Genomic DNA, 20,197 nt, shown 5'->3' with positions numbered 1-20,197 from the left:
TAGGCAGATGTTCCGACCAGGAAGCCATTTGGACACAGTGGTCATCGCAGCTGCATGGACTACACTGGCACCCTTCAAATCCCAGTCTGATAGGAATTTTCAACTTTCCCCATTGATCTCAGGCAGTGCCCGCTCAGGCACCAGATAGTGTCTTGTGGTGTGTGTGTGTGTGTGTGTGTGTGTGTGTGTGTGTGTGTGTGTGTGTGTGTGTGTGTACAGGGTGGAGAAAAACTGTCACAAAAATTTTAACCCTGGATAACTGGTGGTAGTAGGAACTGAAATTACTGACGATGTGTAGGTCGACAACGCACCATTTTTAAACTATGGAAACTCGGTGCCACGCGCTCCAATAGGCCGTGGGATTGTCCTGTTGTCATTCTTCGATTGACGAGCAGCGCTATGGTTGTCGATTCTCATGTACAAAGGTCCCTCGCGCTGTCGCTGCCCCAACTTGATACACACAAGTGTCGAATAGGTGTTGCTGTTTGTCTCATCTCGTGTCAGAGGCATTCACATGTAAGCTTTGCTTCGGAGGACACACGTCACCTGCGATTTAGTCATACAGTAAGCATGGCGACACAGTATTCGTTTGAAGAACAATGAGGTATTGTTTTTGTTTATGGACTATCTGACAGTAATGCGCATGAAGCTAGACGGTTGTATGAGGAATGGTACCCAGCAAGATGCCGCCCACACCTGCAAACGTTTACAGCAATTCACCAGTGACTTGGCAAAACAGGCTTGTTAGCGGAATATCATGGTGATTCTGGAAGACCTCAAACACGACGGGATGCTTCTTTTGAAGAGACTGTTCTAGAGTGCTTCGAGGAAGCACCTACGACAAGTACTCGATTGGGTGGACACGACATGGGGGTCACTCATCGGTTAGTTTGGGAGGTTTTGAGGGATGATGGCCAGCATCCATTTAGTTGCCTTCCTGTTAAAGACCTAAATCTTGTGGCGGAGTATGAACACAGGCTAGGGTTTTGCCGGTGGTTTGCAAGATATCTCCACTTCCCCACCATTGTGTTGTTTATCGGTGAGTACACCTACCATTGGGATGACCTTTACAACACTTGAAACATTCGTTACTGGGCAAGGGGAAACCCTCAGGTCACGTAAGTCCACGGACACCAGGAACAATTTTCGCTCAATATTTGGGTGGGCATTGTGGGTGACCATCTCATTGGGCCAGTCTGTCTACCTCCTCGACTTACCAGGGCAAATTACCTTCACTTTTTGCAAGAAAATCTACCCGTCCTGCTGGAAGGTGCTAAGGCTACGCATGTGGTTGCTGCATGGTGGGGCACACACATTCATGCCACCAGACTTTTTCCTGTGGGATTCTTCAAGGTTCTAGTTCACCCAACCTTACGCAAACCACCTAGAAACGAAGTGAAATCTACATCTACATCCATACCCCGCAAGCCACCTGACTGTGTGTAGCGGAGGGTACCTTGAGTACCTCTATCGGTTCTCCCTTCAATTCCAGTCTTATATTGTTTGTGGAAAGAAGGATTGTCGGTATGCCTCTGTGTGGGCTCTAATCTCTCTGATCTTATCCTCATGGTCTCTTCGCGAGATATACGTTGGAGGGAGCAATATACTGCTTGACTCCTCGGTGAAGGTATGTTCTCGAAACTTCAACAAAAGCCCGTACCGAGCTACTGAGTGTCTCTGCTGCAGAGTCTTCCACTGGAGTTTATCTATCATCTAAAATGGTTCAAATGGCTCTGAGCACTATGGGACTCAACTGCTGAGGTCATTAGTCCCCTAGAACTTAGAACTAGTTAAACCTAACTAACCTAAGGACATCACAAACATCCATGCCCGAGGCAGGATTCGAACCTGCGACCGTAGCGGTCTTGCGGTTCCAGACTGCAGCGCCGTTAACCGCACGGCCACTTCGGCCGGCTATCTATCATCTCCGTAATGCTTTCCTGATTACTAAATGATCCTGTAACGAAGCACGCTGCTCTCAGTTGGATCTTCTTCCTCTCTCTTCTATCAACCCTATCTGGTACGGATCCCACACTGCTGAGCAGTATTCAGGCAGTGGGCGAGCAAGCATACTGTAACCTACTTCCTTTGTTTTCAGATTGCATTTCCTTAGGATTCTTCCAGTGAATGAATCACATTAAATATGCCGCCAATCACATCAGGACAATGCCAAGAATCTTTGAAAGAGTTCAGCAAAACACTGTTTGATGTTACCAAACTTGTGTTATGTCAGGGGGTTGCCAGTTTGACCTTCTGCTTTAAGGGGAGTTGGAATGCCCTATCCCGAAAATTTTAAATTTAGTGACTTTGCTTCCCTGTATTTCAGAAACCACTGTGGCCATTGCCATAAAATATCCACAGGACATTAAACTATATGTTCTGAGTCTACTGAACTACAATAATTGCGTTTCAGCCACTGCTTCTGGAAATAAAATTTTTTAATTACACGGTTAAAATTTTGTGTACTTTTTGTATGTTATTCTAAATAATTTTAATTATACATAACATTATGTTCTTCTTTTAGTTCAGTAGACTCGGGATATGTATGTTATTACTCCCTGAAAATTTGAATACCGTACTCGAAATGTTTTCTGAGATTTAGGGAAAAATGCAACAGAAAATGTAAATTTTCAGGAATGGCTTCTAAAGTTTCAAAATACTGTAACTCACTTAATATATGCTTAATTTTTTATTTTTAGTCACTCAGAAGCACCCTGCACCATACTGTGTATCATCATCTTGATCTTATCAAGTTTTTTCTTCTTTTCTTTCTGGACTCGTCAGTGGCCAACTGTGCTGCATACTCTGCTTTGTCAATGTGAACCTTGCCCATCCGTTCAAGTTCTCTGATGCAGTTTGTTGCAGGATTAATTCCCTTATGCTGTAGCACTTTCACCCTACCAATGTTGCCATCATAAAAAGCAATGACAACATCACTGACACCCCCCCCCCCCCACTTTAGTGTCTTCATTCCAACAAAAACATTTTTTGGTAAGCAAGTCCCTATAAGATTATTGAACGATTCATTGGGATTTTGTGTCTGACCATGTAGACACTTCTTCAGTAATTCAGGATTTGCCAAGTCTCTATAAATAGGTTTTATGATATTGATGACAGCTGCTGGGATGGAATGGTTATGGCTGTATGAACTGTATGAATTTTTTTAGTACTGGGCATTGTGGTAATTGCACCATGAATCGGGTCCAGGAGGGCAAATGTGGTGTACTGCTTTTTCATCAGTTGACAGTCTGTGGAAGAAGGTAGCCCATACCGCCTGCTTCATTTTCAACAGATGCTCACTATTATTTCTAATGGCCATCCCATAATACTGCTGTAGCTCATCAGTCATTTTGTCTGTCAGCCTGCCTCTTATGGTTTTACCATCAGAAAGTTTCTTGTCTCTAAAACTTTGTTTCAACTTCCTCAACCTGGTGCCCATCCTCTTCTGGACATGACCAACACCTTCCAGTTTTTTGATCATCTTATCACGATAAGGCTGAGAGGCTACTACACTGTTATATGCTTGTGAGTCTCCATCATCTAAGAACTTAGTGTAACACACTCCCCTTTCATTCACAGATCGACTACAAATTTCAATACCTGCAAAGGCCTCCATGCCAACTCCTGTTCCTTCACAATTTCTGTCACAGATATGCCCTTCTTCATTCCCTGATCTACACTTATAACAATGTTTGGTTAAAATTTGGAAATCTATTACCTTTTCAGTATCCACACGGGTCACCATAGCAACACAATTCTTAGAACCGTAGCCGTGCTTAAGTGCCATCAAAAGCTACTGTTATGTCAGTCATCCCATCATTTATTTCAACAGCTTCATTTGCAGCACCCTTCATTGGCTCACATGCAACAGATTCCACAGCAGCCCCAATAAATCCTGTACACTTACCAATTTTGCAAGGTGGACGTGGCATATTCATCACAGCACACATTGTTTCTGCTGCAGTGTGTCCTTTTCCAATAGCTCTCAACCCATAAAACCACCTAACATTTACTTCAAAATAATTATCTTTACACTTATCAGAATTCCAAAATGAATGAGTATAATTACAACTGGCACAATTAATGATAAGTTTTCTGGCTAGTCCATTTGATACCTCAATGTCTTCATGTAAATTAACTGGCCCTCCACATATTTTAAAATATACACATTCACCTAATACCCTTGTTGATGATGACGATGAAGTCCAATACTCCATAACAGACCGTAGGGGACAATACGGGAGACCCGCATCGCCGTACTACGCAAGGTACTAGTGGAGGTGGTTTGCCCTTGCCTTCCTCCGGCCATAATGGGGATGAATGATGATGATGAAGACGACACACCATCACCCAGTCATCTCGAGGCAGGTGAAAATCCCTGATCCCGCTGGGAATCGAACCCGGCACCCCGTGTTCGGGAAGCGAGAACGCTACCACGAGACCACGAGCTGCGGAACACCCTTATTAGGATCTGTAAATCTATGAGAATATAACATAACTTACCGTTTACATCACTTTTGTTTTGAGAAAACTGTGTATCACAACATTTTATTTTAATCTTCGAAGCACTAATGGGTGTTTCTCTAGATAGTGATAAGTTTGCATGTATTTCATTGTCTGCAACTTCACACGCCACTTGTTGAACAGTGTTTCCCTTTATTTGAAAATCTATTACCATGAAACCCACGTTTCTTAAAAACACTTCATTTTGCCGTCATACTTTTTGAGAGATTTACCAGTCTATTCATCACTTTTCCTTGGAAAAAAAGGTTAGTACTTAGACGTACAACGCGTGTTTATACTATGAAACAATGTGATACTGTTTTTGACAGTGCTACCAATACAAACATGTAATTGAACCTTTACAACACAGCAATCCACAGCCTTCTGTATAAAAAATGAACGATTTTGTTAGATCTTCAAGTAATGCATGTAGAAACTTTAACATTTTCAACCAATGTAGATTGTATTTAGAACAAATAAAATAAAATATTTCCCATGTGAGTTTATAAGTGATATATATTTATCATTTTATTCAGAAAATTGCAAATTTTATAATCAGGTAAAAACCTGAAAATGTGAAAAAAAATTTCCCATTTTAATTCCCCTTAAGTAAACAATGTCCTAGCTATAAAAATGGCCCTTTTTAGGGCCGACACAATTTGTAAAAGACATTCTGTACGCTAACTAACAGCTGTTGACAAGTTAGTTCTGGGTATATCTTATAATGAAATTACAGTGGATGTGTGGAGATCCCGGCGGATTCGCCCTCAGAGTGGAAGGCTAGCACGCTACCACCGAGCATGCGGGCTGACTTGGATTCACTGTGATCTCCGGCAAGCAAAGCATTCGTGGTCATGTGTTGTCCAGAGCATCTGGCAACAGCACAATCCCACGGTCAATCGGAGTGTGTGGCACCAAGTGTCCGTAATTTAAAAATTATGCGTTGTCAACCTACACAACATTAATAATTTTGGTTCCTCCTGGCATCAGCTATCCAAGCTTAAAATTTCACGTGACAATTTTTCTCCACACTGCACTGATGGGGTGGTAGCTGGAGAAAAGGTTGTTGTCCTATGTGATGTTGTCTGCCATGGTTGTGTGGCATGCAAATTTTAGCAATTGGCCACAAGGAAAGCAGCACAAGCTGGTGCTGGCAGTTGCTGGCATCAGTGCGATGCCAAGACCTGTCACAAGGCGATGTGCTTCTGGTGAGTGAAGACAGAGGCAGGTGGCAGCTCCTCATTGCTCAGCTATTTTGGCCTCAGGGTACAATGTACTGTGAGATAAGGTCTTTAAACCCTGGTGTCCAAAGATGAATATTGAAGATAATGGCGTGTGCTGCCCATCCTTTACTGCTCCCCCATGTGATGTTCAGCAAAAGTGTAGGCCCACACAGGACAGAGAATAGCAACAGTGTAGCTGGGCAACTAGCTGCCCCAGGCTGTTACTCACCAGGAAGACTTTTACCAGCAGAAGGAAGTCACCCAGTGGCTGACCTATCTGTTTGACAGTACCAAGTTGATTGCATAACGAATTTAGTTCAGGAATTTAGCACAGGCAGAAGCCTGCAGGTACTAGCGGTATAGTCTGTGGATGGGAGGTGGCTGCTTCATCCTGTACTGCAAGTGTCTGTCTCTAGTTATCACCTGGCATAGACTGTCACACGGCTTATCACACACACCAGAATACTGCTGCACATAGTGAATGTATGAAAGTGAGGGTCTAAATTAGGTGGGATGTGTGTGAGCCAGGCTGCCTAGGGTTTTCGCCTGTGCCAACACTTCAGCCGGGAAAGTTCAACAGGCTTGGAGTACCAAGTTGTAACTGTTTGGTAATGATGACTTCATTTGTCCTGGTTTTCATCACCAGTCACCTCTTCCAGGTACACTGCCACAGTTGTTAGGTGTCCCAACTTCAGCTTTCAGAGGTGGGAATTTAGGGAGAGAGGACCTGGATAAACCGACTAAACCAGAGGTTGTACAGTGTTACAGGGAGCATAAGGGAACAATTGACAGGAATGGGGGAAGAAAATACAGTAGAAGAAGAATGTGTAGCTTTGAGGAACGAAGTAGTGAAGGCTGCAGAGGATCATGTAGATAAAAAGACGAGGGCTTGTAGAAATCCATGGGTAAAGGAAGAAATTTTGAATTTAATTGATGAAAGGAGAAAATACAAAAATGCAGTAAATGAAGCAGGTAAAAAGGAATACAAACGCCTCAGAAATGAGATCGACATGAAGTGCAAAATGGCTAAGTAGGGATGGCTAGATGACAAATGTAAGGGTGTAGAGGCTTATCTCACTAGGCGTAAGATAGATACTGCCTAGAGGAAAGTTAAAGAGACCATTGGAGAAAGAGAACCGCTCGTATGAATATCAAGAGCTCAGATGGAAACCCAGTTCTAAGCAAAGAAGGGAAAGCAGAAAGGTGGAAGGAGTATATAGATTATAGAGGGTCTATACAAGGGCGATGTACTTGAGGACAATATTATGGAAATGGAAGAGAATGTAGATGAAGATGAAATGGGGGGATATGATACTGCGTGAGAGTTGACAGAGCACTGAAAGACCTGAGTCAAAACAAGGCCCCGGGAGTGTACAACATTCCATTAGAATTACTGACAGCCTTGGGAGAGCCAGTCCAGACAAAACTCTACCATCTGGTGAGCAAGATGTATGAGACAGGCGAAATACCCTCGGACTTCAAGAAGAATATAATAATTCCAATCCCAAAGAAAGCAGATGTTGACAGATCTGAAAATTACCGAACTATCAGTTTAATAAGTCGCAGCTGCAAAATACTAATGCAAATTCTTTACAGACGAATGGAAAAACTAGTAGAAGCCAACCTCGGGGAAGATCAGTTCGGATTCCGTAGAAATATTGGAACACATGAGACAATACTTGACTCTATGACTTATCTTAGAAGCTAGTTTAAGGAAAGGCAAACCTACGTTTCTAGGATTTGTAGACTTAGAGAAAGCTTTCGACATTGTTGACTGGAATACTCTCATTCAAATTCTTAAGGTAGCAGGGGTAAAATATAGGGAGCGAAAGGCTAGATAAGAGTCGAGGGGGCATGAAATGGAAGCAGTGGTTGGGAAGGGAGTGAGACAGGGTTGTAGCCTCTCCCATGTTATTCAATCTGTATATTGAGCAAGCAGTAAAGAAAACAAAAGAAAAATTCAGAGTAGCTATTAAAATCCATGGAGAAGAAATAAAAACTTTGAGGTTCGCCGATGACAATGCAATTCTGTCAGAGACAGCAAAGGACTTGACAGAGCAGTTGAACAGAATGGGCAGTGCCTTGAAAAGAGGATATAAGATGAAAATCAACAAAAGCAAAATGAGAATAATGGAATGTAATTGAATTAAATTGGCTGATTCTGAGGGAATTAGATTAGGAAATGAGACACTTAAAGTAGTAAATGAGTTTTGCTATTTGGGGAGCAAAATAACTGGTGTTGTTCGAAGTAGAGAGGATATAAAATGTAGACTGGCAATGGGAAGAAAAGCGTTTCGGAAGAGAAGTCTGTTACCATCGAGTATAGATTTAAGTGTGAGGGAGTCATTTCTGAAAGTATTTGTATGGAATGTAGCCATGTATGGAAGTGAAAAATGGACGATAAATAGTTTGGATAAGAAGAGAATAGAAGCTTTTGAAATGTGGTGCTACAGAAGAATGCTGAAGATCAGATGGGTAGATCAGATAACTAATAAGCAGGTATTGAATAGAATTGGGAAGAGGAGGAGTTTGTGGCATAACTTGACTAGAAGAAGGGATCGGTTGGTAGGACATGTACTGGAGCATCAAGGGATCATCAATTTAGTATTGGAGGGCAAAAATCGTTGTGGGAGACCATGAGATGAATGCACTAAGCAGATTCAGAATGATGTAGGTTGTGGTAGGTACTGGGAGATGAAGAAGCTTGCACAGGATAGAGTAGCATGGAGAGCTGCATCAAACCAGTCTCAGGACTGAAGACCACAACAACAGCACCATCAGCTGCATGTATTACTGCAAATGGATACCATTCTGAACGCTTGTCAACTAATGAAATTCTTTATTTTCATTACATTACATTAATTCTTGTTCCATAGATTATGAATACGACATTTTGTAATGATGTGGAATGTGTCAGTTTAACATAAGTTTTCTTCACACAGTATAATTTTTTTACAGTTACTACCTCATATCTAAAAATTCATCTATTAACTGGGAGGAGTCGTCATTCAGAAATTCTTTTAATTTGTTTTTAAATGTTGGTTGACTATCTGTCAGACTTTTAATGCTATTTGGCAAGCGACCAGAGATTTTTGTGGCAGCATAATTTACTCCTTTCTGTGCCAAAGTCAGATTTAACCCAGCATAGTGAAGATTGTCCTTTCTTCTAGTGTTGTAGCTAAGCACTTAGCTATTATTTTTGCATTGGGATGCGTTATTAAATAAAAAATTTCATAAGTAAATAGATGTATTGTGAAAGTACTGTGAGTATCCGGAGTTTCTTTAATAAATGTCTGCAAGGTGACCTTTGGTGGGCTCTAGCTATTATTTTGATTGCTGTCTTTTGTGCAGTGAATTATTTTTCTCTTAATGATGAATTACCCCAAAATATGATGCCATATGAAAGCAGTAAATGACAATGGGCATAGTAGGCCAATTCACTGATATGTTTATCACCAAAATTTGCAATAACCCTAATAGCATAGGTAGCTGAACCTAACTGATTCAGCAGATCATCAGTGTGTTTCTTCCAATTCATTTTCTTATCAATGCGCACACCCAGAAATTTTGAAAATCCTGCCTTAGCAACAGACTTATGTTCATAGTATATGTTTATCAATGTTATGCTATTTATTGTACGGAATGGTATGTACTGTTTTCTCAAAATTTAGTGAGAGTCCATTTCCAGAGAACCACTTAATAATTTTCAGAAAGACATTATTTAAAATTTCCTTTGCTGATTCTGGTTCATTGGGTGTGATTACTAAGCTAAGAAATGGCTAGCAGAATTCTTCACTGACATGCTGCTGACTGGTCAACTTCCATCTGAGTTTAAAAAGGTGAAGATAATATCTGTTCTGAAACCTGGCAAACCCAGCAACAGGGTAGAAAACTATCGCCCCATTTCCCTACTCAGCTGCTGCTACAAGCTTTTTGAAAGGCTGATATGTAACAGAATAAGTAGCGCTATCTTAGAGAACGTTCCAGTTGATCAGGCAGGCTTCAGACCAGGGCGTAGCTGCTGCGACCAAGTATTGTCTCTCACATCCTTCATAGTCAGGATACCAAATGAAGCAGAAAACATCTGTGGCATTTGTTGATCTAACTGCCGCCTTCGACACTGTGTGGAGGGAAGGCCTTATCTACAAATTTCTCCGCATCATACCATGCAGATCAATGGCTCGACTGATTAACAGCATGCTAAGTGATCGGAAATTCCAGGTAATCACTGGAAGCAACATAAGTAAGGAGAGGAAGCTGAACAACGGATTGCCTCAAGGATCAGTTCTCTCACCCTTACTGTTCAACCTATATCTATCTGATCTACCTGACATTTCGTCCAGAAAATACTGCTATGCCGATGACCTGGCTCTAGCCGTCAAACACCAGGAAATGAAGACAACAGGAGAGATTTTAGCCAATGACCTGTGTGCATTAGACAATTACTTCAAAATCTGGAGACTCCAACCCAGTGTGAGTAAAACAGAAGTGTGTTGCTTCCATCTAAATAACCAGTTGGTGAATGTAAAACTGGAGGTAAGTTTCAGAGGCAGAATTCTTCATCACAACTGGAACCCAAAATATCTTGGTGTCATCCTGGATCGTACACTATGCTTCAAACAACACCTTCTTAACTTAGCTCAAAAGCTGAGGACTCGAAACAACATCGTCCGTAAGCTATGCGGAACTACCTGGGGATCTTCAGCAACCACCCTGCGAACTTCAGCTCTGGGCTTGGTGTACTCAAGTGCTGAGTATTGTGCACCTGTTTGGATGAATAGTCATCATACAACGCTTGTTGATACCCAGCTGAATATGACAATGCGCATAATATCTGGCACAATCAGATCTACTCCAGTTTATTGGCTTCCACTGTTAACCGGTATAATGCCTCCTGATGTACGCAGATGTACTGCCCTTATGAGAGAATTCCACAAGATCTCCAGGAATTCTAACCTACCCGTGCATAGCGACCTGCCACTTTTAAATCGCAAGAGACTGAAATCACGTCATCCAACTCTGTGCGATGCTGCTGACATGGTTGCTAAGAATTTCAAACCTCTTGAAGAATGGAAAGGTCGGTGGGAAGCAGTGACAGATGTGCACCTGCATAACATCTTCTCAGGTGCTAAACTTCCAAGTGGATTCGACTTACCACGCGAGACGTGGTCTACTCTCAACAGAATCCGTACCAGCCATGGGCGATGCAGGGATGCTCTCTTTTAAGTGGAACAAGCTGCCTGATCCAGCTTGTGACTGCGGGGCTCCATACCAGACTGTTCACCACATTGTCAGTGAATGCAGGATTCGAGCCTATCACGGCGCCAAAGAGGACTTCCTGCTAGCAACTCCAGATGCAGTGCGCTGGATTGAAGGACTGGATATTCAGTTGTAAAGACAAACTTAAGTTTCTTGTGTGTCAATATGTACATATGTATATGTAATTTCATGATATGTCTGTATTAGCCATACGCTAAATAAATAAAAAACTACCCTTGCATCATCAGCCAAAAGAGCTAGCTTTGCACCTTCATGAATATAGAGTGGCAAGTCGTTCAGATATATTAAGAACAATAAGGGACCTAAGACTGAGCACTGTGGGACTCCATTCATGATACCTCCCCAGTTAGAGGACTCTACTGATTTTTACAGACTATATGTACTGTTAATTTCAACCTTCTGCATTTTTCCAGTTAAGTATGAACTAAACCGTTTGTGCACTGCCCCACTCAAACCACAATATTTAAGCTTATGTAGAAGAATTTCATGATTCACACAGTCACAAGCCATTGAGAAATCTCAAAATGTCGCAATGGGTGACGTTCGGTTATTCGGAGCATTTCATATTCGATCAAGGAAAGCATATACAGCCTTTTCTGTTGAGAAGCCTTTCTGAAAACCAAATTGGCATTTTGTTAGTACATCATTTTTACAAATGTGTGAAGCAACTCTTGAATACATTACTTTTTGAAGAATTTTGGATAAAGCTGTCAGAAGTGAGGTAGGGTGGTAGTTGTTACCATCAGACCTATCTCTCCCTCCCCCCCCCCCCCCCTCTTTCCCCCCTTAGTGGTTTGACAATAGCATATTTCAGTTTGTCTTGAAAAATGCCCTGTTTCACTGAGCTACTACATACGTGACTGAGAATCCTACTTATCTGTTGGGAACAAGCTTTTAGTCCTCTGTTGGAAATGCAATCAATTCCATTTACTTTTGAGTGATTTATTATTTTCCTAATTTCAGTTGGAGAGGTGAGTTGAATTTCAGTTCTAGCAAACTGCAAAGGTATTGCCTCTTCTGTACACAGCCTTGTGTTTTCCATTGAATAGCTGGATCCTGTTTTCTTTGTAACACTTAAAAAAGATTATTAAGGGTTCTACTTCTGAACTTTTGTTAACAAATTTTTCATTGAGTTTGATAGAAATAGTGTTTCCCTTTTAACGATATTCCAAATTGTTTTAATTTTATTGTCAGAGGTGCTAATCTCAGACATAATGCGCATACTTCTGGACTACTTCGTAACTTTTCTTAACACAGTGTAGTGTAGTAGGTTTTATAATGTTTTATGGCTGTGATCTCAGTTTATTGTTGTAGTTGTGATTTCATCTAAGTATGTATTGTAGAGTTTTGCATGTATCCTGGATTGAGAGGTAAGAATCAATGCAAAAATACATTCATTTGGAGCTCTAAGTTAACACTAAAAGTGTTCAACAAAACACCTTCTGAAAATAAAGGGTTCTTAAATTGAAATCTTTTGTGGGAGTAACAACAAATTTATATTTCAGTAATGATGGTAACTTAAATGAAAAGTGTGAAAGACATGAGATAAAAATAAAGTTTTTCTTCATCCTGCATTTTTTGCACAGCTCATTTAACTGGTGTTTCCTTGCAAAGGATTGACTATGTTACATTTTGATAAAAAGTATTGTCTCAAAATGCATTGCCATATGATGTCTGTTCAAAAAATTCTGTAACATTCGTAATTTTGCGCCATTGGTGTGTTAGAGCGAAATGCGATTGGCATTCCTGCACATACCTGTGTTTAATGTGTAGCTACTGGAAGTTTCATTGTTGTATGTCTGTTAGTTATTGTTCAGTGCTGTATTGAGTAGAACGTTGTGTTGCATAGTTTGCGAATATCGAGATGGCAGGGTTAGAGGAGCAATGTGTCTGCATTAAATTTTGCGTGAACGTCAAGAAAACCTTTAGAGACACATGAAAATATGCAGGATGCCTATGGTGATGAGTGTGTAAGTTATACCTGGTGTTATGAATGGTTCACATGTTTAAAAAATGGAAGGAACATCAACGAAATTGTGCGTGCCAATCAAAGACTGACTATCCAAGATATTGCAGAAGAATGTAGCATTTCAGTTGGATCGTGGCATGATATCCTGTGAGAGAAACGGCCTGAAATGTGGTGGGACAGTTCATGGCTCTCCCATCACGATAACGCACCTCCACATTCATCCCCATTGGCGCGTACTATTGCACAAAAAACAAAATGACTGTGCTGCCGCATCCTTCGTACTCTCGAGACCTGGACCCTGCGGACTTTTCTTTTATATCCGAAGTTGAAAACCACATTGAAAGGACAAAGATTAGCAACAATAGATGAGATAAAAGAAAATTCACAGAAGGCATATCACATGACCCAAGAAGAGACATACCAAGACTGCTTCTGGAAGTGGAAATGGCGTTTGGAGCAGTGTATCAACTGTGGAAGAGAGTTTTGAAAGGAGACCATGCGCAGTTAGTAAAAAGATAAGCACAAAAAAAATTTGTAGATAAAGTTCCAGAATTTTTTGAACAGGCTTCGTATTGTACATTGAAAAGCATGGCTGCAAATTTCTAGGTACCATGTGTAATAGGGTGGCTCAGGTTGCATCCCGTGATGCTGCTATTCTTATGGTCTGTATGGAGTAGTGTAATGTTAACCTGCACATGTAAAGTTAAGTTCAGTATGTTTCTTTATACTTCTACTGTTAAGCTCAGAATCCTCCATTTATTCACTTGATGTTTATTTAGTTTACGATATTACAAATCTGTCATTTAATAATGTTAGTGTAATAGTTACCAGCTTAAACGATGATGGGCACAGTTGTTTATTGAATAATGTTGTTTATAGAACCCACAAGCTGATCTACAGGCCCAAGACAGATGCCACCGCATAGGACAAACAAAGCCAGTTGTTGTTTATAGGCTAGTAACAACAGCGTCTATTGATGAAAAAATTGTCTCATTAGCTGAGGCAAAGAGAAAACTGGAAAGGATGGTCATTCATAAAGGTAAGCAGCTAAAATAAATAAATTATCCATTTTATATGGAACTTATTTCTAATTCACGAGTAACCAAAACTGGTACACATTCCATATTTATATGCATTAAAAGTTGGCATAAGTGACTTGGACAACTTTTTCATTTAATGTTGGTAAACCTACACAATACTGGTTAGTCTTCACTATTATCCCAGCTGTATTTTTAACACATTTAGAATAATATGCAGTCAGTCATAATTTGTATTAAGTAAGCCAACAAATCATTTGGGGGGGGGGGGGGGGGGGGGATATGAAGGTTTTTCTCAGTAAGTGTTCAAATTTGTGAAATCATGATGCAACATACACTAATATTTTTTCTTTTTGATGTTGAATTGGTATATTTCTGCTTTTCAAGCAGAGCTGTTAACCTTACGACATTATTTAAATTTCTAGGGAAATTCAAAGGAAATGTAGAGCAGAAAGCAGAGGTTGTGGATCTGGAGGAACTGAAAAACTTGTTGAATTCGTCTGACGAGAGAAAAGTGGTTCATTCAGAAGGATCTGGTGAGTTATTAGATTACCATATTTATTTATTCATAGGAGAGGTCCATGTTTCTGTCTTTCAAGTGACTTTTTCATCTATGTACTTATATGTTACCACAGCCGGTTGTAACACAACTAATCATAAACTTGGGCCTGCTTTCTCTTGTGTGTATATCTGTAATTACAATGCCTGACAAAAGAGTGAAGCACGTTGAAGGGAAGGAGAAACACACTGAAATTTCATGGGTTGAGAGAATATGTGATATTTCAGTGAGTCAAATTTACAAAGAACTTCGAAGTAAGAGTCCATTTATCAGTATGACTTTACTCTGCCTCTAACCTGGAGATATGCACCGATTTGGTTGGGAAGGTACCACCCATATTCTATCAGGGACAGATCTTTGGCTGTTGATGAGCATGGGAGTGCCTCAACATCATGTAGACAGTTCGTAGAGACTCATACTGTGAATGGATGAGCATTGTCCTTCTGAAAATGGCACCATGAAACTGTCACATGAGAGAGAACACTTGAAGATGTAGGATGTCTGTGATGAACTGTTGTGCTGTCAGAGTTCCCTCAATCACTGACGCTGATAAGCTTACTGTTTAGTGTCCCTAACCCACACTCAATCAGTACCAGGTGATTGAAGCTGTACCCAGTGATTTGCCACGCCATGGTGCCAGGAGCAACACCATTCTGTCTCATCAGAGCAGTAGAAGAACGGGACCTCTCTCCAAGTCGCTGCCATACTTCTTGACACTGGTTATCTGGTAGTACAGAACTGCGATTAATCACTGAATGCCATGCGACATGATACATCAGCAGTCCTTGTTTCCCGATCACAGCATCACTCCAAATGCAGTCGTTTCTCGTGGTGTTAAAGCCTACACATGGGACAGTAATTCCATAGTCTAGCTTCTGCCAGTCTCCGACCAGTCTGCATCTATGTCTTCATATATATTTCTAGAGCCACTGTATGGGGGCATCAGTCTACATCTGTATCAGCATACATACTCCACAAACTACCATACAGTGCATTGTTGCAGGAACCTTGTATCCCTACTACTCATATCCTTTTGTGTACTATTATCAGTTAGAAAGAGGGAAAAATGATTGTCTATATGCTTCCCTATGAGCCCTAATTTCTCTTATCTTCATGCTGATTGAACCTTGTGGTAACAAATCTAGTGGCCTACCTCCAAATTTTTTTAATGTCTTCTGTAATCCAATCTGGTGGGGCTCCCAAAAACTCTACAGGATTTTTGAATGACTCGAACTAGTGTTCTATATGTGGCCTCCTTTATATGTCAACCACACTTTTTCTAAAATTCTCCCAATAAACCCATATGTCAACCAAACTTTCCTAAAGTTCTCCCAATAGACCAAAGTCGACCATTTGCCTTCCATACTACTGTCCTTATGTAATCAGAGAAACTCTTTGACCTCTAACATCACAATACAGTAAAATCCAACTTTAATTTTCAACTAGAAGTACTGTCTAAAATACTGTTTTATTTTAAAATAATAAAAAAAGAAACACACTCAAAAGCCATTGTATGGTAAGAAATTGTTACTGTTGGGGAATTTTTAACATCTGTAAATACATTCTTACAGTATTGCACTGACATGCAACTGATTTGTTCTTAGCTGTGTTAAACATGAGTAATCACGCAGTAAAAAATGTTCTGTTCTTAAGCAGATTGAAAAAAAGTCTATCAAGTGTTCTTTTTCTTAGCAGATGACAACCTTCATTTTGCCATGTTAGTCCACCATTTCCTAATTGACAAAATGTTTGTTGGTGTAGATGTAGAACTATGTTTACTGTATTAAAGGGCTATATCAGACCCATTTTAAGCATCTGTCTGTTGCACTCAAGCTTAGGGTCACTGTCTTCTTGTTGTCATTACTCTTTTTGTTCTCGTCAATTGTTAGTGTGTCAGTGAGTTAGTCATCAGTTAATTCTACTTCCACCATCCAGTCAATGTCAGCTTTAATGAGCTACTCATTTAGGTCACTGGGCTCAACGTCCGGCTGTAAAGAGTGTGCCACATGTGAACATTTATTTGCTGCCTTACTTAAGTTTTACACTCCTCAGTATGCAAGACAAACATTGTCACTAATTTGTTAAACAAATTGGGTGCACAACACTTATTGATCGAGTTAGAAACAAGTTATTTCATACTAAAACTGACTCAACTGTCGCACCTAGCAATAGTCAACTGCATACTGATGCATATCTCAGATGGTAAGTCACTGACAAGCCTAGATCTGACTGAGCAGTTGCCTGCCTACATAAACAAACATTGGAAGTGGGAGGGTTGGACAAAGTGAGTCGGACCATCCGAGGGCAGATTAGCAAGGTTGTACTTTACAAACACATAAGTTTGGCTGAGAAACCCTTACACAGCCCCCATAGAGTCCCGATTTCTCCTCATGTGATTTCCTTATACTTGGAGTCGTGAAGAAAGACATTCATGGTCATCTATTTCCTTTGGACAAAGAGGTTCACGCCTGGGTACAATAATGGTTCTGTAGGAAACTGCAAACATTTTCCCATGAAGGCATTGACCTCTTGTCTCACAATGGGGTAAATTTATTAACAATTATAGCAATTGCTCCTGAAATAATAAACATTGTACTTAGTTATGAAAATGATGGATTGCTACTCACTATCTAGTGGAGATTTTACCGGTAGGTTTGATCATCACGCGAGTGTTACGGAAATGCTTCAGGAACTCGGGTGGGGAGTCTCTAGAGGAAAGGAGGCGTTCTTTTCGTGAATCGCTACTGAGGAAATTTAGAGAACCAGCATTTGAGGCTGACTGCAGTACAATTTTACTGCCGCCAACTTATATTTCGCGGAAAGACCGCAAAGATAAGAGAGATTAGGGCTCGTACAGAGCCATATAGGCAGTCATTTTTCCCTCGTTCTGTTTGGGGAGTGGAAAAGGGGAGAAGATGCTAGTTGTGGTATGGGGTACCCTCCGCCATGCACCATATGGTGGATTGCAGAGTATGTATGTAGATGTAGATCTTGAGTTGCTGACAGACACAGCAGAAATATTGCTAAGCAAGTAAGCTTTCAGTAAAAAGGCCTCCTTCTGAATCACACACACACACACACTCATGCAAACACAATTCACACACATGTGAGAACTCTCTCTGGTTGTTGAGACCAGACTGTGAGCAACAGCGCTTGATGGGAGAAGCAGTCTTGGTGGTGGGATAAAGAGGCGTCTAGGGCAGGGAGAGGGGGGAGGGAGAAGAGTGATAGCAGGGTAGGGGTGGGGGGACGGCTGATTGCTGCTAGCGGGATCACACAGGGATGAGGTGAGGAGGGGATAGGTCAGCTAGGTGCAGTCTGGAGGTTAGACGAAGGGCGGGGGGATGGGAAAGGAGAGAAATAAGAGACGTAGGTGCGTAGATGAAATAGAAGGCTGTGTAGTGCTGGAGTGGGAACAGAGAAGGGGATAGGTGAGGGAGGACAGTGACTAACGAAGGTTGAGGGTTAGAGGAACGTAGGATATATTGCAGGGAGAGTTACTACTTGCTCAGTTTAGAAAAGCTGATATTGGTGGGCAGTGTCCAGGAGGCACATGCTGTGAAGCAGTAATTGAAATGAAGAATGTTGTGTTGGGCAGCATGTTCAGCAACTAAGTGATCCAGCTGTTTCTTGGCCATAGCTTGTTGGAGACCATTCATTCAGACAGCTTGTTGATTGTCGTGCCCTCATAGAACTGCAGACAGTGGTTGCAGCTTAGTTTGTGGATCACGAGTGATTTCACAGGTAGCTGTGCCTTTGATGGGATAGATGATGCTTGTGACCAGATTAGAGTAGGTGTTGATGGGAGAATGTATGGGACAGGTCTTGCATCTAGGTCTATTGCAGGAAAATGAGCTGTGAGGCAAGGGTAGGGAGCAGGGGTTGTGTGCAGACGGAAGAGGATATTATGTAATTTTGATGGGTGGTGGAATACCACTTAAAGGGGTGGGAAGGATAATGGATAAGACATTCATCATTTCGGGGCACGAATAGAGATAATTTAAAATCCTGCAGAGAATATGATTGATCTAGTTCTGGTGGTAAGTCACAAGTGGAATGCTCCTCTATGGCTGGACAGGGGGACTTGGTGGTGGGTCACTGGAGAGATAAGGCATGGAAGATTTGTTTCTGTACAAGGTTGGGAGGGTAATTATGGTTTGTGAAGGCCTCATTGAGACCTTTGGTATATTTCGAGAGGACTGCTTGTCACTACAGATGCAATGGCCATGGGGGCTAGACTGTATGGAAGAGACTTCTTAATATGAAAGGAATGACAGCTTTCGAAGTGGTTGGTAGGTTTGATTTGGACGGAGGTACTTATATAGCCATCTTTCAGGTGCAGGTGGGTTGAAGAGGAGCAGGTGAAGTAAACGGGGGAGAGGGTATCGAGGGTCTGGAAGAATATGGATAGAGAGCCCTCAACCTCGATCCAGATCATGAAGACATCATCAGTGAATATGTACCAGGTGATTGGTTGGGTATTCTTGGTGGTTAGGATGATTCTCCTCTAAATGGCCCATGAATAGTTTGGCATAAGATGGTGCCATGAGGCTACCCATTGCTGTACCCGGATCTGTTTGTAGGTGATGCCTTCAAAGGAGAAGTAAATGTGAGAGAGGATATAGTTGGTCAGAGGACCAGGAAAGAGGTCGTAGGTCCAATAAGTTGTGAAAGATAATGTTCAATAGTGACAAGGCCATGTGGTAAAGGAGCAGACTGTAGCAACTGAATTGTATTCTCCTTCAGGGTGTTGACGAACCCTTTGCTGTGACCTGAAATTAAATGTCCTTTTCACCCCTCTCACAATGCTATTCTGCCGCCCACTGAACCTACACAATATCCTTGTCCATCCCTACTCAACCCCTGCGCCCATTCCCTTGCCTCATGGCTCATATCCCTGTAATAGACCTAGTTGCAAGACCTATCCCATACATCCTCCATCCAGTCCAGTGACAAGCATCAACAATACCATCCAAGCCAGGGCTACCTGTGAAACTAGCCATGTGATCTACAAGCTGAGCTGCAACCACTGTGCTGCATTCTACATGGGGATGACAGTCAACAAGCTGTCTGTCCACTTGATTGGCCACTTACAACCTGTGGCCAAGAAACAACTGGACCACCCTGTTGCTAAGCACACTGCCATACACGACGTTCTTTATTTCAGTGACTGCATCACAGCCTATGCTACCTGGATCCTACCCACCAACGCCAGCTTTTCTGAATTGTGCAGATGGGAACTCTCCCTGCAATATAACCTCCATTCCTGTTAACCCTCTTGGCCTCAACCTTCATTAGTCATTGACCCTACCCATCTAGCCTCTTCCCTGTTTCAATTACAGCACTACACAGCTCTCTATTCCATCAACGCACCCAGTCTTTTCACTTCTCTCCTTTTCCAGTACCTCCTCTCTCTGCCCACCCTCTGTCTAACCTCCCAACTGCACCAGCTGCCCTACTCTCCCCCCCTGCATGCTCCCATTCGCAGCACTTCACCGTCACCCACCCTTACCCTGCTATCCCTCTGCCTCCCCGACCCAGCCTCCTCGTTACCCCCACCCAATCGCCTCTCCCATCATGTGCTGCTACTCTAGTCCAGCTTCAGCATTCAGAGATAGTGTGTGTG

At 41.7% G+C, this 20,197-nt stretch overlaps 1 protein-coding gene across 1 annotated transcript in view; it reads left to right on the top strand.

Annotated features, from left to right (window-relative positions):
- Positions 1–20,197, top strand: part of LOC126416795 (lymphoid-specific helicase-like) — a gene marked incomplete in the record, with an annotated part of 155,008 nt that overhangs the window by 119,654 nt on the left and 15,157 nt on the right. The window contains 2 exon segments of the mRNA XM_050084665.1: positions 13,855–14,014; positions 14,438–14,548. Of these exon segments, the coding sequence (XP_049940622.1) occupies positions 13,855–14,014; positions 14,438–14,548 (271 nt within the window).

The sequence above is a fragment of the Schistocerca serialis genome, chromosome 8 (assembly GCF_023864345.2).
Source record: "Schistocerca serialis cubense isolate TAMUIC-IGC-003099 chromosome 8, iqSchSeri2.2, whole genome shotgun sequence".
Lineage (NCBI taxonomy): Eukaryota > Metazoa > Arthropoda > Insecta > Orthoptera > Acrididae > Schistocerca > Schistocerca serialis.
Note: the sequence above shows the minus strand (reverse complement) of the source record. Positions and strands in the feature narration are given on the sequence as shown.